This window comes from Oryx dammah, unplaced genomic scaffold (assembly GCF_014754425.2).
Source record: "Oryx dammah isolate SB20612 unplaced genomic scaffold, SCBI_Odam_1.1 HiC_scaffold_11229, whole genome shotgun sequence".
In the NCBI taxonomy this organism is placed as follows: Eukaryota; Metazoa; Chordata; class Mammalia; order Artiodactyla; family Bovidae; genus Oryx; species Oryx dammah.
The window spans coordinates 5,788,636-5,811,632 of NW_024080622.1; the positions used below are offsets into that span (position 1 = coordinate 5,788,636).

Sequence of the window (22,997 nt, forward strand, 5' to 3'; positions counted from 1 at the left end):
TTTTACTGCCGCCTTGTTCAGTTGCTAAGTCATGTTCAACTCTTTGTAATCCCATGGACTACAGCATGCCAGGCCTCCCTGTCCGTCACCATCTCCCGGAGCTTGCTCAAACTCATGTCCATTGAGTTGGTAATGTCATTCAACCATCTCATTCTCTGTCATCCCCTTCTCCTCCTGCCTTCAATCTTTCCCAGCATCAAGGTCTTTTCTAATGAATCAGCTCTTCACATCAGTACTGGAGCTTCAGCTTCAGCATCAGTTCTTCCAGTGAATATTCAGGGTTGATTTCCTTTAGGATTGACTGGTTGGATCTCTTTGTAGTCCAAAGGAACTCCCAAGAGTCTTCTCCAACCAGGGAAGCCCTTAAAGCAATTATTGAGCACCCTTTGGGTGCAAAGTACTGAGGCTATGCTCTGTACTATAGGGGATTGAAGGATCCAAAGAGACAACCAGCCTGGTCAGGGAGCATTGCTCTAGGGAGACATTGGGCTGGGCAAGGAGGAGCAACTAGGTACCTTTCTGGGCCCTGCTCCACACTCAGGCCAGGTGCCCTCTGGTAGGCCAGTGAGGCTCAGGAGGGGAAGCTTGGGCCTTACTTCTCGGACAGGGTCTGGGTGGGACAGAATGATGGGAGGGAATGGGCCTCTTGGTGCAGCCCTGGGGTGGAATCCCAGCTCTGCTTCTTCTGCAATGTGACATTGGGTGGGTTCATGGCTTAGAGCCTTGGCCTCCTCATCTGAGTAATGAGACAATACATGCTCCCAGCCCCTGCTGCTGGCAGATAAGATGAGCTGGTGCACATGAAACGCTGGCACAGCGTGGGGGCTTAGTCCCCATTCCCCCACCCCATCCCTTACTCAAGAATTGCTATGAGGTTTTGTTAACAAGATGATCAGCACAGTTTACTGGGCTCTAGGCAGTGTGCCTTGGCTCAGATTCCACAGCTGCCTCTTATCAGCTGTGTGATCTTGGGTAATTTGCTTCACCTCTCTGCACCTCAATTTCTCTTCTGAAAATGGGAATAATTAGTGTATCTCCAGTAGATACCCTGATCGCCAAGGTTAAAGGTTTGAAATAGAGCATGACATAGAGGAACTGTAACAGGAGGGAAAGGGCAGGGCACAATTTTTGAAAGAATGACATAGCCCAAGGACATAACATAAGCACATTTGATTAAGAATCAAATGGGCCCAAGATGGCAGACAAGTGGACTTTGATTAGACCTTGATCCTCAGTCAGCAAGCTAAATGACATATCGAGAGACCCCTGACAGTTTCAAGACACTGTCAAAAGAGCAAGGTGGTGGCCCAGTTCCTGAAAATCCCCACCCTTCCCCCAAATAGTTGGAATAATCCTCCCACTCATCAGCATATGAAATTACCCAGCCTATAAAAACTAACCAGGCCACATTTCGGTGCCACTTTACAGTGGTGCATACCCTGTCTATGGAGTGTGCTTCTTTCTGAGTCTGAATAAATCCACTTCATACCTATCACTTTGTCTCTCACTGAATTCTTTCTGTGATGACACAAAGAACCTGAGTCTCAGTAAGTCCAGACATCAGGTGAGTGATTCTAATTAAAAGATCCAAGGGTTTTTTATTCTAATTAAAAGATCCAGGTGGGTTCAAGTTCCAACCTGGGTTTTGGCTGGGTTCCAGTCCTGGCCACGTGGGTTCAAGTCCTAACCTAAGGTTAACGGTTTCAAAACATCTAGACAAATGGTTTTGGTATGGGTGAGTGAGCAGCCAGGTAAAGAGGATGTGTTCAGTCACTCAGTTGTGGCCAACTATTTGTGACCCAACAGACTGTAACCTGCCAGGCTCCTCTGTCCGTGGAATTTTCCAGGCAAAAATACTGATTTGGGTTGCCATTTCCTTCTCCAGGGGATCTTCCTGACCCAGGGATCTAACCTGAGTCTGTGAGCTCTAATTCCATCTCTGTGCTGGCCTCTCTATGTGGATGTAAGCAGATCTTCCCTCCTTCTGTGCCTTATTTCCCCCAACTTTTCAATAAGGGTTGGGCCCACTCAGAGAGTCCTTTCAGCAATGACAACATGGGGCCCTGAATCTCCAAAGGAAAGGAAAGAGCATGTGTGGGCCAGAGGGACTGGAATAGGAGGGAAAGGGCAGGGCACAACTTTGACATAGCCCAAGTACACAACATAAACTAGTTAGAGTGAAATGGGTCCAAGATGGCAGACAACTGGACTTGATTAGACCCTGACCTTCAATCAGCAAGCTAAATGACACACCCAGAGGCAAAAGACCAAGGAGTGGGCTGTGGCCCAGTTCCTGGAAACCTCCTTCCCCCAAAACGGTTGGAATAATCCTCCCACTCATTTGCATATGAAATTACCCAGTCCATAAAAACTAACCACACCACACTTCCTGTCTGCACTTGCCTTCTGAGATGGCCTATACTTATTCTTGCGACATCAAGAACCTGAGCTTCATTAGGGCCTAAACACAGGTACCGTGGATTTTGACTGGGTTCGAGTCCTGGTCACGTGGGTTTGAGTCCCAACTGAGGTAAATGATTTCAGGACCAGCAGGTGCAAAGGCCCTGAGGCTGGCATGGTGGGGAGCCGACAGGTGCACCTCGGGAGGGCAGTGCCCAGCCTGTCTCTTGGGTGGGGGAGGAGGTGGCTGGCTGCTCACTCGTGCCCTCTCCCCTTCTTCCTCCATCCAGGGCTCCCTTCCCCAGCCCCCACCCGTGGATGTGATGGCGGCTCCGGCTCTGTCCTGCTGTCTGCCCCTCCTCGTCCTCCTCTTGCCCCTGGCCATCCCTCAGGCATCTACAGCAGTGAACGGTGAGGACCCTGGCATCTGCAGAGCTGGACTTTCCCTCAGGAGGGAGGCCAAGGCCCTTCTAGAACTTGTTCTGAGACCCCTGATTCTTGGCAGAAGCCCCATCAGCAGGGGTAGAAGGTGGAAGACGGGGCCAATGGGACCAGAGACCGGGTATCTACCTTCTCCCTCGACCATCCTATCTACACTGTACCCACGGGCCTCTCCGAATCCCAGGAAGACAATGTCTTCTTGTCTCTGCCCTGCCTCGATCAGTCTGGGGGTCCTTGCGGGCTGTGGGACTCAGTTTTGTCCTCTCTGAAGCGGACCCACGAACCCTTTCTCTGCCCACCAGGACTGAGCATCTCCTCACCTGGTAGGGACAGGAGTGGCGGGCGAACCCTTGAAGGCCATGGGTGCCCTACAGCCAGCCCCACACGCTGCATCTTCACGGCATATGCTTCCAACATCACATGCTTCTATAACTCGAGAGCCAACGTCTCCTGCGTCTGGAACCATGATGAGGGCCTGCGGGCCACCACCTGCTACTTGCACAGCCGTCAGCCTCCGAGGTGCGTGTGGGGTTGACGGGCAAATGTACAGAACCACAGGGCATGGAGGTCGTATCATCCTGAGCTTTACACTCTTGAAATCCTACTAACAGCTCTCAGACTCCAAGAACTCCGCACTTTGAGAATTTTGGACTAATAAGACCCACAGACGGCTGGTGTCACAGGAGTCTGGAAGAACTGGGGGGTCAGATATTTACACTTCTGGAGCCTGAGTTGCAGTGGGGTGTGTGATCTGGGGTGCAGTAGCAAGTGTGGGCATGAGCCAGACTAGGTAGTTTGGGGACACTGGGCTGCTCGCCTGATACGCCGAGGATGGACTCGATGTTAGAGGCAAGGAGGACCGAATGGGGTTCCCCAAAGTTTTTAAATATCCTGGGATTTTGTGAGATGCCTAGGGCAGCTGTGGGGACAGGGGACTGGGGAGAGGCTGGGGGAACGAACCTGCCAGCTGGGAAGGAACTGGTGAAGGGTCACTGATCCAAACATCCAGCTGGTAGCAGCCAGCAGGGCAGCTTTGACCTTGGCTCCCAGGTGGGTGGTGATTCTAAGGGGCTCTGGAGGGCCTGTCAAGGATCGTCTGCACCCTCAGCCCTATGGGAAGAATTTGGAGAGCTTTACGTGGGAAGGGTCATGTGCCCTGAACAAAATTGTTTCTGGACACTTTCACTGCCTTGGGGCTTGACTGGGAGGGAGAGATGCTCACAAAGGGAAGTGGTGCAGGTTGGGTTGGCATAAACCCCAGGCTTAGAACAGTAATGCTGCATGGGGACCCTCCTGAGGCCAGCTCTGAGGGGGTCCCTCTTTTTCTTCAAAGAGAGGTGCTTTTTCCTACAAAACAGTGAAACCACACCTTTGAGCTGCAACCAGTGAAGCCAGAATCCTGGGGATGCAACCTGGTCCTGGGACATCCTCCAGAAGTGAGTAACCAGAGCTGAGAGGGGTGGCCAGGGGGGCAGTGAGTGCAGAGGAGCATCTTTCTGGTGGAGGCGCCAGCAAACCCAGTGGTCAGGGGCTGCGGCAGAGTGGGCTTCCTGGGCTGGGGAGGCAGGAGGAGGAGGTAGCATCCAGGGAGAGCAGATGACTGACCCAGGGCGGAGGGATCCGAGGTTATTGAGATGTCAGCTGCTCAGCTCTGCTCCTATAAATTAAAAATAAATTAAAAGCTCTGTTCCTCTGCTTTTATAAATTAAGTTTTATTGGCACACAGCCACACCCATTTGCTCTCTTGTTTTTATGGCTGCTTTTGCAGGACAGCAACAATGGCAACACTGAATAGTTGTGACAGAGATCATATGACCTGCAGCGTCAAAAATATTAACTATCTGACCCTTTTCATAAAGAGTCAGAGCCATGCCTTAGATGGAGGATATCAGGGAGAGTGTCCAGCTTATTACAGCCATGGTTTCCCCTGCCATCCATATCCCAGCAGCTTCTCCATCCCCATACCAGCTACTGGCAGTTATATCCCCAGCCTCCTTCCCCTGCAAGCTCAGAAACTGACCATAGTGGATGTCATGAAATTGATGGTGATGTGCTCTGAAGGCGGGAAGTAGAGGAGGATGATGACCCAGGATTAAGCCCTTTGATTACAGTGAGTAAGGACTCCAGGGTGGAGCCTGCGTGGGGTGGGAAGGGTGGGCACTTCCTTCCCTGTCTTCCCCTCTGGCATCACCCAACACTAGTCTCTCCCCATCAGCTTCCACACCCCTATCAGCTTCCAACTCACTGCCTCCTGAACTTGGGATGAAGTCCCCTGCTGCTACTGCTAAGTCACTTCAGTCGTGTCCAACTCTGTGCGACCCCATAGACGGCAGCCCACCAGGCTCCCCCGTCCATGGTATTCTCCACGCAAGAACACTGGGGTGGGTTGCCATTTCCTTTTCCAATACATGAAAGTGAAAAGTGAAAGGGAAGTCGCTTAGCCGTGTCCGACTCTTAGCGACCCCATGGACTGTAGCCCACTAGGCTCCTCCATCCATGGGATTTTCCAGGCAAGAGTACTGGAGTGGAGTGCCATCGCCTTCTCCAACTTAGCGACTAAACAACACCAAAAGCATGGTTGCTATAGGAGTCTATAAGCCAAGATACAGAAATTGTTTAGCACTTGCTCAATAAACATTTGCTAATTATTATTTGTGGAGTTCTACAGAGTCTCAGAAGTATAAAAATTAAGATCAATTGAACTTCAGAATCATACAGTCTTATAATCATATAAGAGTGATGAAGTAGAATTAAAATAATGAGATGATCCAGGTAAATCTCTTTGATCAAATCTGATTGCAGAGAAAGGGTGGCTCGATTCATCCATTCCACAGATATCTAATCAAGTGCCCACCATGTGCTGGGTAATGTTCCAGGCACCAAGGATACTCGAGAAAATCAAATCCTTGCCCTCAGAGAGCTCAGTCTGATGGGGCAGACAGAAAACGAATAAAAAATCAGAAGTAGATATTTAATATATCAGATGATGATAAGTACTAGGTAGAAAAATGAAACAAGAGATGGGGACATAGTGGTGGGTGGGTGGGGTAAGCTTCTCTGAATGGGTGATATTTGAGTAGGAACCTGCCGATTCCTGGGAAAAGAGAATGCCAGCAGGGAGGAACAGCAGGTACAAAGTTGGAGGTGGCAGCTCGGCTCAGCTTTCTCATCTCAGCATCAGCATGTGGCACCCCCCAAGCTTGTTCTGTCTGCCTTTGTCTCTCTCCTGTCTCCAGTTCGTCTGGTTCCACCCCACTCACTCCAAGTTGTCCACATAGAGACCCAGAGGTGCAACATAACCTGGACCATCTCCCAAGTATCCCACTACATTCAAAACGATGTGGAGTTCAAGGCCTGGTTAAGGTAAGGCGACCACAGCTGCGAGGTGAGTACCTGGCTCCGTCCCACCTGCCCTAACTCCTCCCTGTCCTGGGCACCCTATCCGTCCTTCATCTCAGCAAAGCCACAGAAGCCCCTAATCAACCCCTGCTGCTCCTTGGAACTGCCCCCCACCACCTCCCTCTGGGGTCCCCTGACACCCCAAGGGTCCAGCTGGTATCGTATTCAAGGCAAGATTTACAAAGTCAAGAGGCAGATGACTCCCCCTCTGAAGATTCCAGAGGCCTTGGGCAGCCACTCTTCCCTCTTCAAATCCAGTGTGGTCCACGTCCATGGGGTTTGATCTCTTACTCATTCACTGTGTGTTAGTCACTCAGACATGTCCGATGCTTTGTGACCCCAGGGACTGTAGCCTGCTAGGCTCCTCTGTTCATGGGATTCTCAAGGTAGTAATACTGGAAAGGGTTGCCATTCCCTCCTCCATCGATCTTCCCAGGTCTCCTGCATGCAGCAAATTATTTACTGTAGAACTACCACTCATTCACTTACCCATTCCTTTATTCGCTCTCTCACTCAACAAACATTCCCTGAGTACCTACTACGTGCTGGATGCTGGAGCGAGAATGGAGGGAGAGTCTGACAAGCTGCCTCTGAGGAAACTCGCATGGGGCATAGGAACAGACTCTGCGATGTTTTTACATACTCTCATGAGATTTCATTGTGATAACACAGTTGAGAAGGCCTGGGCCAGGCTCCTTCAGACTCATGTGATCAAGCCTTTCTGAGATCTGGGGCTTAGGCAGGAATTGAGCCTTTGAGGATCTGGGGAGGGTCTTCCAGGCAGAGGAAAAAACCATTGCAAAGGCAAAACACGGTCTGTGTGTCTGGCACGCTGGAAAAAAAAGCAAAAAAGGTGACGCCGAGCAGGGAGAGGTCTATGGGAAACCCCTCCTTATGGCTGAGTGGAGAAGAGCCTGCAGCAGAGCCCAGGGGTGTGGGGCACAGGGAAGGAGGGAGACCTTGGACGGGGCTCGGAGGTTGTGGGAGCTCAGACCTGCAGGAGGAAGGAGTGGAGGGAAGAGGCAAGGGTCCAGAATAGGTTCTGGAGGTGGAACCAGCTGATTGACAGATGGCTTTGGATACTGGAGTTGAGAGAGGAGGAGGAGTTCAGGAAGACCCTGATTCCTGGGGCCCCTACAAGTGGCTAGTTGGGGAGCCTTTCTGTAGGAGTGGGGGACAGTGCAGGGTGGAGGGCTGGAAGGGATAAAGGAAGGCACTGCTCTGCTCATACTCTCAGCCAGCCCTGCCACAGGAAGTGAGGGGGCAGTGCAGACCCCTCTGGTCTGACAGCCCTGTCTCTGCCCAAGGATGCCCCGCTACTGACCCTCAGGCAGAACCAGCAATGGATCTCCCTGGAGAATCTCGCTCCAGGCATGGAATATGAGCTTCAGGTGCGGGCCAAGCCCCAGCTAGGCAGCTGTGAGGTTTGGAGCCACTGGAGCCAGCCCCTGGCCTTCAGGACAGTCCCTGCAGGTACTGATGGGGAGCTGAGGTGGGGATGCAGCCTGGGCAGGAGGCAGGGACTGGGGGCAGCTGCTGGGGCAGCGTTGGAGTGTGGGTATGGCACCCTTTGACCATCATTAACTCAGTGGATGGACCTGCAGGGTGGTAACGTGGGCGTGCTTTACAGACGGAAACGGGTTCAGAGAGGGCATGGGACTTGCCAGTGGGCTTGTGAGTTAGTGTGAGGCCAGTGAGATTCTTTCCACTCTCTCTACCCTGAAATCTCAAACTTTTGATTTCTTTTAGTTGCTCTGAGACATATGGGATCTTATAGGACCAAAGACCGAACCTGTGTCTCCTGAACTTTTAGGTGGATTCTTTACCTCTGAGCCACCAGGGAAGCCCCTTCTTATGAAATTTACTTGGCTATTGCATTTACTGTCTCTGCCCACCCATTGCTATTGTCTCCCCTGACCCCGACTCCCACCAGACTGTAAACTCTATACTGTTATAGTCCAGGAACCTAGAAAAGAGCTGCTACATAGTAGGTACTCAATAAAAATTTGTTGATTGAATGAGTACAAGTCTAGAATTTTAGAAGGTTAAGGGCGTATATAGAAGGTTTAGAAGATAGCTAAAAGGTCTTCCGTTCTTGGCTCAGTCAAGCAAGGATCTGTTTTGTTTTCTCTCTGTATATGTTTTATTTGAACTGGCCTACTCTATGCATTTTATACTTACTATGACCACATTTTCTAAAGACAAAATTGCCTATATAGTCTGAAAAATGATTTTTTTTCCCGCATTGTTACTTTATTTAGATAAAACCTTGAAATATTTAGAATCAAACATAGTATTTACTGTTATCATTTGATATTAGGACAGTTGTGAAATTTTAACCCAATGGTTATTGTACGGACACCCTCCCTTTGTTGTTATTATTTGCATATTTGCCCTACTCCCATACTAAGAGATATTTCCTTGAGTTAGACAGATTTCAAGTCCCATGCATTCTGTAACACCCAGAGTGCCCAGCATGTGTTGGCAGTAGGTACTCAGTAAATCACTGTTAGATTAATGAATGGGTGAATAGAACCTTTCTCAACCCAATGCCAAGACCGTCCTTCATTTCATCCTTCATCTTTGTCTCAATCCATCCATCTATCCCTCCATCCTCCAGTGAAAAGGCTCACTTTAAATTCAATGTTCAAAAAATTTAAGATCATGGCATCCAGTCCCATCACTTCATGGTAAATAGAAGGGGAAAAAGTGGAAGCAGTGACAGATTTTATTTTCTTGGGCTCCAAAATCGCTGTGGGTGGTGACTGCAGCCATGAAATTAAGACACTTGGTCCTTGGAAGAAAAGATATGACAAACCTAGACAGTGTATGAAAAGCATAGACATCACTTTCCCAACAAAAGTTCGTATGGTCAAAACTATGGTTTTACTAGTGGTCATGTACGGATGTGAGAGTTGGACCATAAAGAAGGCTTAGTGCCAAAGAATTGATGCTTTGAGACTGTATGGTTCAGGAGAAGACTTTTTAGAGTTCCTTGGAATGCAAGGAGATCAAAACCAGCCATCCTAAAGGAAATCAACCCTCAGTATTCATTGGAAGGACTGATGCTGAAGCTCCAATACTTTGGCTACCTGATGCAAAGAGCTAACTCATTGGTAAGGACCCTGATGCTGGGAAAGATTGAGGGCAGGAGGAGAAGTGGCCAGCAGAGGATGAGAGGTTGGATAGCATCACCAACTCAATTGACATGAATTTGAGCAAATTCCAGGAGACAGTGAACGACAGGGAAGCTTGGTGTGTTGCAGTCCATGGGGTTGCAAAGAGTCGAATGTGACTTAGCGACTGAACAACATCCCTCATCCATCCATCCCTCTGAGAGAGATATTCTTAGGTAGGTTGATAAGGAGTCCAGGGCCCTCAAGGAGGAGAAAGGAACAAATGTTTTTTTCTACATTCCTTCATCTTAGTTACATAAGACTATTTTTTTTCTTAAGCTCTGAGTTGTTATGGAAATGATCATAACAACTAAATTAAAACCAATTAAAAAGATTGCCTAATACTAACTTTCTTTAAGCCCAGAGCTAAAGTGAAAGTGGAGAGTGAAAAAGCTGGCTTAAAGCTCAACATTCAGAAAACGAAGATCATGGCATCTGGTCCCATCACTTCATGGGAAATAGATGGGGAAACAATGGAAACAGTGTTAGACTTTATTTTGGGGGGCTCCAAAATCACTGCAGATGGTGACTGCCTCCATGAAATTAAAAGACACTTACTCCTTGGAAGAAAAGTTATGACCAACCTAGATAGCATATTCAAAAGCAGAGACATTACTTTGCCAACTAGTCAAGGCTATGGTTTTTCCAGTGGTCATGTATGGATGTGAGAGTTGGACTGTGAAGAAGGCTGAGCGCCGAAGAATTGATGCTTTTGAACTGTGGTGTTGGAGAAGACTCTTGAGAGTCCCTTGGACTACAAGGAGATCCAACCAGTCCATTCTAAAGGAGATCAGCCCTGGGATTTCTTTGGAGGGAATTATTCTAAAGCTGAAACTCCAGTACTTGGGCCACCTCAGGCGAAGAGTTGACTCATTGGAAAAGACTCTGATGCTGGGAGGGATTGTGGGCAGGAGGAGAAGGGGATGACTGAGGATGAGATGGCTGGATGACATCACGGACTCGATGGACGTGAGTCTGAGTGAACTCTGGGAGTTGGTGATGGACAGGGAGGCCTCGGACACAACTGAGCAACTGAACTGAACTGAAAGATTACACAACAAAATAACTCATCTTGCTGAAGTGAAGTGAAGTCACTCAGTCGTGTCCGACTCTTTGCAACCCCATAGACTGCAGCCCGCCAAGCTCCTCTGTCCACAGGATTTTCCAGGCAATAGTACTGGAGTGGACCGCCATTTCCTTCTCCAAGAGATCTTCCCAACCCAGGGCTCGAACCCGGGTCTCCTGCATTGCAGACAGACACTTTACCGTCTGAGCCAGAAGGGTATGTTTTTCCTTAAGTTCTATACTAATTATTATATAACAACAATGTATCTTGCTCGAGGATATGTTTCTCCTTTTTAACAAGAACCTTCAGGCTAATCCTGTTATCCTAAAATGTATGTTATGGGAGTGGGTCTAGTAAGACTTTAAAAACCTTGAAACATTCTTTTAATCTATTGTTACTAACCAATTGATAAAGTATATAAAGCCCCATCTGAACTAGTGAGTGAGGTGCTCCCTGCCTCCTTTTGATGTCTATGTCAGAAGCTTTCTCCATCTCTTTTTCACTGTAATGAAACTTTTGCAAAGCTCTGAGTGACTGGAGCCATGTCTTCGGTCCTGAAGCGAAATCCTCTCCTTCAGAGATCACGAATTCGAGACTGCTCACCATAAGCTGTCACCTCCATCCATCAGTTCTTTCAACAATTACAATCTGAGCACCTTCCCTGAGTCACAAAGGGCTTTAGTTGCCAGAGAAGCTGTGGGACTCCATGGAGTTGGCCTGTGATCTTGAGGAGCCACAGTCCAGCCAGGAGGACAGATCCCAAGCAAATCTTTCCCCAATGTCCAATCAATTAAAAATGAGAGTGAGTGCTCTGGGGAGACAGGTGGATGCCAGGACTTAATAGGCATATATCGGCTTTAGATGGGGTGAGGCTGGTCTGGGAAGACTGCAGTAGGAGGTCAGACGGAGCACGGTGAGGGTCCGGCAGGTTTGAGCTTAGAGCCTTCCAGGGGCTGAGGGAGGGGCAGTAGGGCTGAGACTTGCAGGATGAGCAGGTGAGGTTATATCATATGGGCAGCGGGAAGCCTTTGTTGGGCAGGGGTTCAAGCAAGGACAGGATATTATCTGATTTTCATTCTAAGAGGTCAGCAGCTGAGCCCAAAGGCTTGGCAGTGGTCCTTGGGGGACAGAATGATGGCCAGATAAGCAGAACCAGGGAGATGGACGGCTGAGGAGGTGGGTCACAGCAAGAGCTGCAGGACTGTGAATCCTTGGGTAATTAGGGTCGGAGGTGAGGGTGTTTGGGAAAGAGATGCAGGAGCAGGGGGCTGGGGCCTGGGGCTGTCTCAGGAACCCATTTCTGATCTGTATCAACTAGAGGAAGGTGAGGGATCGGTTGAGTTAAGCTTCCTTCTCTGTATCTGGGGGTTAAGTGGGACGAAGGGTTCTGGGAGGCTGGAGGGCAGGGTTTAAACCTCCACCCTGCTGTGTGACCTAAGGCTGACATTTGCCCCTGTCCAGGCCCAGGCTCACCATCTCTACAGGGAGAGGATAGATCTGAGAGTCTTCAAGATCTTTTGTGGGTCATTCTCTTGGCTTTCTCTTTCCTTGTGTTCCCCTCATGCCGCCTGCCTGGATTTGACGGGCCCTGCTTGCTTCCCTGTCTTGTCCTGTGGGCATCTGCCCTCTTCAGGGCAGAAATAGGCACTGTCCACATTGGGCCACTCTCCTTGCCTTCATCTCACCTCCCTCCAAGGTGGAGGCTGGGCAGCAGCACGCATCGCCCCCTGGTGGCAACTTCTGGGCCCATAACTCCGTGTTCGTTGCTGTTGTTGTCGTTGTTGTTGTTTTTAATATTTATTTATTATTTCACTTCTGTAGGGTCTTAGTTGCAGCATGCAGGATCTTTCCTGCCTCACGTGGGATCTTTCTTTGCGGCCTGTGCTGTATGCGGGCTTCTGGCATGTGGGATGGCGTGTGGCCATCTCCTGCACGCCGGGGAGATTCTTAACCGCTGAGCCATCAGGGAAGTCCCTAAACTCAAACGTTCTAAAGCAATTACTGAGTGCCCTTTGTGTGCAAAGTACTGAGGCAAGTGAGGGGGAGGTGGGCAATGAGGGGAAGGAGGGAAGGAATCTTGTGTAGGTGCTCAGAACTGGACGCTAGTGTCACCGATCTGAGCTCAGATCCCGATTACGAGGGAGCCCTGGGTGTTCTCATGTCTAGTGGTAGTCATGGTGGAGGGAGGTCCTGTGGCTGCAATGGGTGTTAAATGGCATTGTAGGGGGACCTCACGTCAGCGTCACTCCAGCCCAGGACAAGCAGGCTGTGTTTATTACCTGCACATGCTCAGCGCCTTCAGCAAAGAGCACCGTCCAGAGGGCTCCCTACTGTGTGTGTGGCCATGCCAGCCTCAGGGTTCTTCCAAGCAGGGTGGAGTCGAGATGCTAAGGCCCACGGAGCCAGGACTTCAAGGCTCTAGGGGTGGGGCCTGTCTAGTACAGCAGATGTCTTGGGTATTTAGGCATCTGTTACTTCCTAGGTAGCAGCAGGACCAGCTGGATCTGCACGGCTCAGGTGTGCTTGAAGGACATCTACCTGTACACAGGTGTGCTGGCTAGAATGAACATATCTGTGGGCACACCAGAGATGGCCTGGGCTTCCTGCTATAGGAAGGAGTGGTCTCCTCATCATAGTGGGGCATTCAAGGGAGTCTGGGCACTCTGGGTGAGAGGCTGTGGAGGGGAGCTGGGCATCAGTTGAGGGTTGGAGCAGGGGATGCTTTAAGCTAAGCTCCATGCACCTACTTCAGCCACACAGGCCACTTTACACCTGTATCTACACCCTCCTCTGCCCCTTCACTCAAGCTGGTCTCTGACCCTTGTCCTGTGTTAGATATTTCAGCCTTCAAGGTCTGGCTCAAAACTTCCTCCTCCCTGCGGTCTGCCTTAAAGAGGCAGCCACGCAGGGAGTGTCTAAACACCTCCAGATACGTTTTATTCACCCATGTGACCATTCCTGTCTTCTGTCTCTTCTGTTAGGCCCTGGACTCTCGGAGGCAGACTTGAATCCTGAGCATCTTTTGTAAGGGTCGTAACTCCCAGGATGACACATGCTTGACGAATGGTCCATGGAATTGGTGGGTGTTCTTACCTTCTATGCCTAAGAAAACCATGATTCAGACTCTCCCTAGACAGGTGGAGCACAGAAAAATAGCAGGAAGGCTGGAGTGGGTTCTGGAAGGTAGGCCAGCACAGGTAGAACAGGCGCCGAATGGCCAGCAGTGACTGGAATCCCCATGGTCCTCTCATTCCGAAGGCAGTGAGGAGTATGTCCTCTGGAGCCAGATGGTCTGGGTTCAAGTCCCAGCCCTGGCACTAACCCCGCTGTGTGGCCGTGGGCAAGCTATTTAACCTGTGCCTTAGTTTCCTCATCTGTAAAAGAGGATCGTGAGAATACCTACCTGAAAGTGTTAGTCGCTCAGTCATGTCTGACTTTTTGTGACCCCATGGACTGTAGCCCACCAGACTCCTCTGTCCATGGAATTTTCCAGGCAAGAATACTGGAGTGGGTAGCCACTCCCTTCTCCAGAGGATTTTTCCAGCCCAGGGATTGAACCCGGTTCTCCTGCATTGCAGGCGCTTTCTTTACTGTCTGAGGTACCAAGTGCTGTTATCAGGATTAAATGAATTAATATGATGCTTCTCAAACTTTCCTGTGTGCAGCAATCACCTGGGAACCTGGTTAAGATTCAGATTCAGTCTGGGGCGGGACCTGAGACCCCACGCTTCTGACGAGCGCCTGGGGATGCTGGTGCTGTTGGATCTGACCACACTTGGCCTATTCAGGAATTAACACCCGTAAACTAGGAACAGGGCCTGGAGCACGGTGGGGACCGGGGCAGTGTCATCAGCACTGGTTCCTGGTGCCTCAGAGGAGCTCTGAGGACTTTCTGGCCTCTTTCGGTGTACCTTCCCGGTGCTCTGCTCTCTGGAGCCTTGGTGATGCTGGTGCCTCTTCTGTCTGAGGTGGGCTGTTCTGAACCTTCTTGGTGGTCTGTGCTGAAGGCGCTGAGGAGGGACAGGTGTTAGTGAGCAGGTTTCAGGACAGAGCTGAGAAGAGAGACACAGGAAGAGGGCCTGGTGGCAGAAGCAGCTCACCAGGCCCACCCACTTGAGTGTCCGGGCTCACCCCAGTGTGCGCTTCAGTCTAAACCACACACCTCACAGCTTCCCCTGCCCCCTCCACTCCTGCCGCCCCCTGCTTCCTGCAGGAAGGGCACAGGTGACTTCAGCCAGGGGCCAGCAGCGCTCTGCCTGGAACCGCAGGCCCGAAGCCCTCGGCCACATCCTCTCGATGGAAGTGCCCCTTGGTCCCTTCCTTGCTCTGCCCAGGCCCCCCTACCCCGCCCGGACTCTGGTGCACTGGCCAGGCCTGGTTGGTCCTCGAGTCCCGGCTTGGACAGTGGTGGTGAGACTGGGGTTCCTGGGTGCGTCTGAAGAGGTGGAGGTTGGGGGATGGGTGAGCCAAGAGGCTGTAGACAGAGAGCTCTCTGTTGGGGGCCTGGATGGCTGAGCATCTGACTCAGCTGTGCCTTGGAGACCTGCCCCTCCCTTCGCTCCCTCATCCCACGGTCTTTGTTTTCTACCTAATAGGGTTGTTTCCAGAGGGTGCCATCTGGTGACCCATGAAAAGTGGGTATACAAATCACCTTCCTCAGTCTGGAGCAGGCGAGGGCCTCCTGGCGAGTACAGCCAGTTGCTGACCAAGTTCCAGTTTAGGTTATTTCCCAGCTCCAGGCCCCGAGGAACGACACAGCGTTCCTCCGGCCTTGCCCTGAGATGGGGTAATGCAGCCTGGGGCCCTTCATCCTTTGCTGCTTTCAAGTTAGCTCATGAACTCCCTGGGGCCCATGAGATCAAGGTCACTGGTTTAAGCCCCATGTGGGTAAGCGTCCCTCCTTCCCACTCAGGCAGCTGCCCTGACCCTGCCTGGTTCTCTCTTAAATAGGGAGGCTTCAGGGTGGGTGTGCAATGCACCCTCATGCCAGAAGCCCCCTCTGAGGGCTGAGAAGAGCCTCTCCCACCACCCTGTGGCTCCTCCTTCACCCTCCTACACCCCACCCCAGCAGGAAAGCAAGGTGCCCGGTTTGGATTCCTCCAATCAGAGGATGCCTTTCCTGGAAGAATCTGTCTGACCTGATCCTGTCCTTGTAGGGCTGGGAGGCTGGGCCCAAAGAGGAGTGGTCTGACCCTTTTGGTTCTTGCTTATTCAGCATCATCTGGCCCCCTGTTTCTGGTAACATCACTCATTTATCTTTGGAGATTAACCTTCTGCATTAGACGACATCTTGGTCAAGCTGTCAATCAAAGTACCCCACCCAACCTCTCCAGCCAAGGGGTGGCCATTTGACCTCATCATAGCCAATGGTACTCTTTGAAGAGGAGTGGAATGGGGCTAGGAGACAGCTGGAGTTTGGTGCCTTGAAGGCATCTTCGCAGCCAGGTCCCTGCAGCTGGTCTGGAATCTGCTCCGCTGAGGTCTTGGTCTTGGGAACCACTCCAGATCCTTTCATTTCTGTATTGCCTGAGTTAGCCACAGCCTGTTCCCGTGGTCTGCAGCCCTAGAATGGTGATTACCCCAGGGGAGGACGTGTGACTCAGGGGTTGGGGCCGCTGCTGGAACTCAAACCCAGGTCCCTGAATTCCCAGCCTGTGTCCCCTGGAAGGCGCCCTGGCCTGGGAGGGGGGACAGGACTGAAATGAAGCAGAATCATAGCGAAGATACATGTGTTCTCAGCTCCAGCCCGGTGTTGGGTGGGGGTGTTGGTGGTTTGACTGCTGGGCAGAGTGTGAGGAGGCGCATGAATGTGGAAGGGGGTCAGCCAGTGCTCGAGGCTCCCTGCCACCCTCACACATGCCCTGGCCCTGCCCAGAACCCCTGGCACGTGGTAGAAACTCCCTCCGGGTAGGGATGAGGGGGTGCAGGCCTTCCCCAGGGAAGGAGGAATTGGTAAACAGAGCATGTGCTGATCTGGTTCAGACAAGTCAGGGTGGGTTTGTGACTCTGTGCAGTGGGAGGATTCACAACGGGCTGAGTCTAACTCATCCTGAAAGCGAAACCAGCCACCCACCAAACATGGGGGCCTCCGGTAGGCTGTCTCTTTATTAACCAGCACCCAAAGTGGAAACCAGTCAGTGAGAGAGATTTGATGTCAGCCAGCTCACTGAGTGTGCATGGGCCTCCCAGGCATTCAATCATGGAATTGGCTAGGAGGACATCCAGCTGTGACTGCCTCTCTAGAGTCACCTACAACTGGAGAACACAAGGCAGGTTTTTGTCTTAAACCCCCCTGTTTTGCCCTCAAGAGCTAGTGCTCACGCCTGGACATCAGATCCGCATTACAACACAGATTTTATTCCAAGGGCCCCAGCAGAGAGAAAACCCCAACAGACACACTCCTCTTGTGCCCTCTCACTTGGTTCCCACTTTGCCATCACCCAACTCTTTGCAACCCCATGGACTGCAGCCCACCAGGTTCCTCTGTCCATGAAATTTCCCAGGTGAAAATACTGGAGTGGGTTGCCATTCCCTTCTCCAGGGGATCTTCCCAACCCAGGGATGAAACCTGGGTCTCCCGCATTGCAGGTGGATTCTTGACTGTCTGAGCCACCAAGCCTGGGATGGGGTGGGGGGCTAGAAATTAAAGATGATTTTGAGTCTTAATCTGCATGCTAAGTGACTGTCCACCCTGCCTGGCTTCAAAGCGCCTGTGTCAGTCAGGAATATCAAATGCAAACCAAAGACCCCACCTGGCCGCTTTCGTTAGGAAAGCATTTGGTTCAGGATCTTCTGCAGCTCAAGAATCTCTATAAACCAGGCTTGGAGGGGTACAGTTTCTGAAATGCTCTGTTGTCACCCTCACCAGCCTCCTGGAGTTCTCTGCCTCCTAACCCGCATCCCTGGCTCCCATCCAGAGGGAGGTTTGCAGCAGACACTCCTGAATGGGTGAGCCCGATCACGTGCTCACTGCCCCCGCTGCAAGGGAGACCGAGAAAGTAAAGCTTGAGCTTGTTGCTTGGGACCCAGGGCTCCTAAAGAGGTAAACACCACAAACACAGGAAAGGTTTGCAAAGCTGCAGTGTGACCACGATGAAAAATAAATATCCGGCCAGTACCTAAGAAGAAACATCCCCAACAGAGGGTCCTTGTCAGCCGTCAGCCCCACTCCTCCCTCCTAAAGTCGGCTTCCTCACACCTCGTGGCTGGCAGTGTGTTCTCTCTGGGGCAGGCCTGGTGGTGGGTGTCTTGCTGTGGGTTGAAGTTAAAATAAATGACCATTATATTAAGTAAGAGAATTTCACGTTTAAAAAAACAATTCTCAGTTTTCTGCTTTTTATGAAAATTGAGAATTTCCTGGCAGTATTGAGCCGTCGTTCCCATCTGCCATCCCACAGCAATGGAGACCCCAGTTTACCATGGTCTCCTCCTGCCAGCCTCAAGCATGGGTTCCTGTCTGGCCCCTGTTTCATCTGAGTTGGGGTCCCCAACCCAAACCCACAGTGAGGGGGAGACAAGGCCACCTCCCTCACCCAAAGAAAAGTCTTTGATGTTGGGAGGCCAAGGGAGTTGGATGTATTTTAGCGAAATGCCGATTGTCCGAAAACTCTACTTGATCCCTGATATCTCTACAATACAGCTGGGGTGGCCCTCGAGTGGGCCTGTGAACCTGAGTGAGTAAAAATGATGTCAAGAGAAGCCTGTTTTAAACTTGGTGGAGCCTCTGTAGGAGCACACAGCTGGCAAAGCTTCGAGCTGCAGGTGTGGGGGAGTAAGGACAGGGCCTCCTCCCACCAGCATGCTTCCCAGAGTGCCACCCAGAGGGGCCCTTCTCCATGAATCCTCGATGCTGGCCCAACACCTTTCGTGGCTTTGCACTTGCCCAGAGCGCCCCCTCATCTGGCTCAGTTCAGCCCCTTTGTTCTGAAGGAGACTCATGGTCTTTTCTATGCCCTCATTGTGGTAGTTTCAGAATCTGCCAAAATATGGTTGCCTCTCTTCTCTCAGTCCCACCTTGTTTAGATCCTTGAGGTGGCAATGAGACCCACATACCAGGATGCCAAGAATCAAGGGCCAGGGGAAGGTTTCACAGTCTCTCTGTATGATCCTGGGCCAGGTGGTAGCCAGATCTGCCTCACCTTGCCCCTGCCTACAGCCTGAAGCAGGCATCTTCACTGCTCAGAGGAGTTCAGAGTTCCCGTTCTCGGGGTGGAGGCAGCCATCTAGGGTTCCCACCCCTGTGGCCAGGCTTGACTGGGGCCATCATTCCAGAGCTGGGTGAGCTTCTGACCCTGTTTACTGCTCACCTCCAAGCAGACACTGTAGACAGTACTGACAGCTGGGGACAATCTAAGCGAAGGGACATTTAAATGTTTTGCCATTCCTTAATAAAAACACCCAGAAAAGAAAAGCAAGTAAGCATAACCTCTAGATAGAGAGGAACTTCTCACAGACACTTTGCAAACATCACACGTCCTCTTTCCTCGCTGCAACACCTAGATTGTCTTCTGAGAAAGATCACAGATCTTGGTGAAACCTCTTAAGAATAAGAATAAGTGAAAAGATCTTTTTTCTACCTGTTTCTCACGGGAAAGGGAGGGAAACCATTGTGGGAGCTGTCAAAGTGTCCTCAGAGCTTTCCTGACTGTCCCCATAGCAGGACTCTGGCCTGGCAGTCAGGAGACAGCGGTGAGGAGTGGTGTGACTGTGGACAAAACGCTTCCCTTCCTAGGCACCATCGGCACAGGGAGGTGACCCCAGCGTTCCTCTGTAGAGGCTGGAATTAAACAGGAGTAGCAGGAGGTCTCAGAGAAGGCAATGGCACCCCACCCCAGTGCTCTTGCCTGGAAAACCCCATGGGTGGAGGAGCCTGGTGGGCTGTAGTCCATGGGGTCGCTAAGAGTCAGACAGGACTGAGCGACTTCACTTTCATTTTTCACTTTCCACTTCCCTGCATTGGAGCAAGAAATGGCAACCCACTCCAGAGTTCTTTCCTGGAGAATCCCAGGGACGGGGGAGCCTGGTGGGCTGCCGTCTGTGGGGTCGCACAGAGTCGGACACAACTGACGCGACTTAGCAGCAGCAGCAGCAGGAGGTCTGGTGTCTGGTGACCCTGGAGGAGAACCTCAGCCTCCACCAAAGGTCCCAGGCTTTTACAGTTTAATTCTGATTCCTATTTTATTCATTTTCTTAAATAGGTATTATGTTCCCATGAAACAAAGTTCAAAAGTTACCAAAGGTTATTCAGGAAATATTCCCCACCCTCCACTGCTTCTTGGGTCTCCCAGCTCCCTCCCTGAGGTAAATTCAGTCCCTCAGAATTAGTTCCAGAACAACCCGGTGCCTGTACCTGCCAGGTCACAGACACACACACACACACACAACAGACACTCAGTTGCACACACATTCTCACAAATGCACAACAAGCACACACCCCACTCCCCCTCACACACGCACACCCTCTCACACACAGACAGACTCACCCTACAGCCATCAGGCACTCACACCTACCACCCACACACACACACACACACCCTCACAAACACACACCCACACCCTGGCACATGTCCTCTCACAGTCACACGCTCATGCAGTTACACCCTTCCACTGCACACTTCGAACTGGACTTGGCTTGTTTTCACCCACTGGCACATCCTGGGGATTGTTCCACATCAGTTCAGTTCAGTTCAGTCGCTCAGTCGTGTCCAGCTCTTTGCGACCCCATGAATTGCAGCACGCCAGGCTTCCCTGTCCATCACCAATTCCCGGAGTTTACTCAAACTCACGTCTATCGAGTCCGTGATGCCATCCAGCCATCTCATCCTCTGTCGTCGCCCTCTCCTCCTGCCCACAATCCCTCCCAGCATCAGAGTCTTTTCCAATGAGTCAACTCTTCTCATGAGGTGGCCAAAGTACTGGAGTTTCAGCTTTAGCATCATTCCTTCCAAAGAAATCCCAGGGCTGATCTCCTTCAGAATGGACTGGTTGGATCTCCTTGCAGTCCAAGGGACTCTCAAGAGTCTTCTCCAACACCGCAGTTCAAAAGCATCAATTCTTCGGCGCTCAGCCTTCTTCACAGTCCAACTCTCACATCCATACATGACCACAGGAAAAACCATAGCCTTGACTAGATGGACCTTAGTTGGCAAAGTAATGTCTCTGCTTTTGAATATGCTATCTAGGTTGGTCATAACTTTTCTTCCAAGGAGTAAGCGTCTTTTAATTTCATGGCTGCAGTCACCATCTGCAGTGATTCTGGAGCCCCCAAAAATAAAGTCTGACACTGTTTCCACTGTTTCCCCATCTATTTCCCATGAAGTGATGGGACCAGATGCCATGATCTTCGTTTTCTGAATGTTGAGCTTTAGGCCAACTTTTCCGCTCTCCTCTTTCACTTTCATCAAGAGGCTTTTTAGCTCCTTTTCACTTTCTGCCATAAGGGTGGTGTCATCTGCATATCTGAAGTTATTGATATTTCTCCTGGCAATCTTGAGCCCAGCTTGTGTTTCTTCCAGCCCAGCGTTTCTCATGATGAGCTCTGCATATGAGTTAAATAAGCAGGGTGACAATATACAGCCTTGATGGACTCCTTTTCCTATTTGGAAACAGTCTGTTGTTCCATGTCCAGTTCTAACTGTTGCTTCCTGACCTGCATACAGATTTCTCAAGAGGCAGGTCAGGTGGTCTGGTATTCCCATCTCTTTCAGAATTTTCCACAGTTTCTTGTGATCCACACAGTTAAAGGCTTTGGCATAGTCAATGGAGCAGAAATAGATGTTTTTCTGGAACTCTCTCGCTTTTTCCATGATCCAGTGGATGTTGGTAATTTGATCTCTGGTTCCTCTGCCTTTTCTAAGACTAGCTTGAACATCTGGAAGTTCACGGTTCACGTATTGCTGAAGCCTGGCTTGAAGAATTTTGAGCATTACTTTACTAGCATGTGAGATGAGTGCAGTTGTCCGGTAGTTTGAGCATTCTTTGGCATTGCCTTTCTTTGGAATTGGAATGAAAACTGACCTTTTCCAGTCCTGTGGCCACTGCTCAGTTTTCCAAATTTGCTGGCATATTGAGTGCAGCACTTTCACAGCATCATCTTTCAGGATTTGAAACAGCTCAGTTGGAATTCCATCACCTCCACTAGCTTTGTTCGTAGTGATGCTTTCTAAGGCCCACTTGACTTCACATTCCAAGATGTCTGGTTCTAGATTAGTGATCACATCATCATGACTATCTGGGTCGTGAAGGTCTTTTTTGTACAGTTCTTCCATGTATTCTTGCCACCTCTTCTTAACATCTTCTGCTTCTGTTAGGTCCAGACCGTTTCTGTCCTTTATCGAGCCCATTTTTGCATGAAATGTTCCCTTGGTATCTCTAATTTTCTTGAAGAGATCTCTAGTCTTTCCAATCTGTTGTTTTCCTCTTTCTTTGCATTGATTGCTGAAGAAGGCTTTCTTATCTCTTCTTGCTATTCTTTGGAACTCTGCATTTAGATGCCTATATCTTCCTTTTCTCCTTTGCTTTTCGCCTCTCTTCTCTTCACAGCTATTTGTAAGGCCTCCCCAGACAGCCATTTTGCTTTTTTGCATTTCTTTTCCATGGGGATGGTCTTGATCCCTGTCTCCTGTACAGTGTCACGAACCTCAGTCCTTAGTTCATCAGGCACTCTATCTATCAGATCTAGGCCCTTAAATCTATTTCTCACTTCCACTGTATAATCATAAGGGATTTGATTTAGGTCATACCTGAATGGTCTACCGGTGTTCCCTACTTTCTTCAATTTAAGTCTGAGTTTGGCAATAAAGAGTTCATGATCTGAGCCACAGTCAGCTGCTGGTCTTGTTTTTGCTGACTGTATAGAGCTTCTCCATCTTTGGCTGCAAAGAATATAATCAATCTTATTTCTGTGTTGACCATCTGGTGATGTCCATGTGTAGAGTCTTCTCTTGTGTTGTTGGAAGAGGGTGTTTGCTATGACCAGTGCATTTTCTTGGCAAAACTCTATTAGTCTTTGCCCTGCTTCATTCCGCATTCCAAGGCCAAATTTGCCTGTTACTCCAGGTGTTTCTTGACTTCCTACTTTTGCATTCCAGTCCCCTATAATGAAAAGGACATCTTTTTGGGGTGTTAGTTCTAAAAGGTCTTGTAGGTCTTCATAAAACCGTTCAACTTCAGCTTCTTCAGCGTTACTGGTTGGGGCATAGACTTGGATAACTGTGATATTGAATGGTTTGCCTTGGAGACGAACAGAGATCATTCTGTCGTTTTTGAGATTGCATCCAAGTACTGCATTTCGGACTCTCTTGTTGACCATGATAGCCACTCCATTTCTTCTGAGGGATTCCTGCCCGCAGTAGTAGATATAATGGTCATCTGAGTTAAATTCGCCCATTCCAGTCCATTTTAGTTCACTGATTCCTAGAATGTCGACGTTCACCCTTGCCATTTCTTGTTTGACCACTTCCAGTTTGCCTTGATTCATGGACCTGACATTCCAGGTTCCTATGCAATATTGCTCT

At 50.2% G+C, this 22,997-nt stretch overlaps 1 protein-coding gene across 1 annotated transcript in view; it reads left to right on the top strand.

Moving 5' to 3' along the window:
• Positions 1-2,687: 2,687 nt before the first annotated feature.
• The window catches only part of LOC120861184 (interleukin-2 receptor subunit beta-like), a 42,703-nt gene continuing 22,393 nt past the window's right edge, over positions 2,688-22,997 (top strand). Inside the window, exons 1-2 of the mRNA XM_040236838.1 lie at positions 2,688-2,811; positions 3,144-3,360. Of these exons, the coding sequence (XP_040092772.1) occupies positions 2,724-2,811; positions 3,144-3,360 (305 nt within the window). The 5' untranslated portion in view covers positions 2,688-2,723. The remainder of the gene's footprint in view (positions 2,812-3,143; positions 3,361-22,997) is intronic.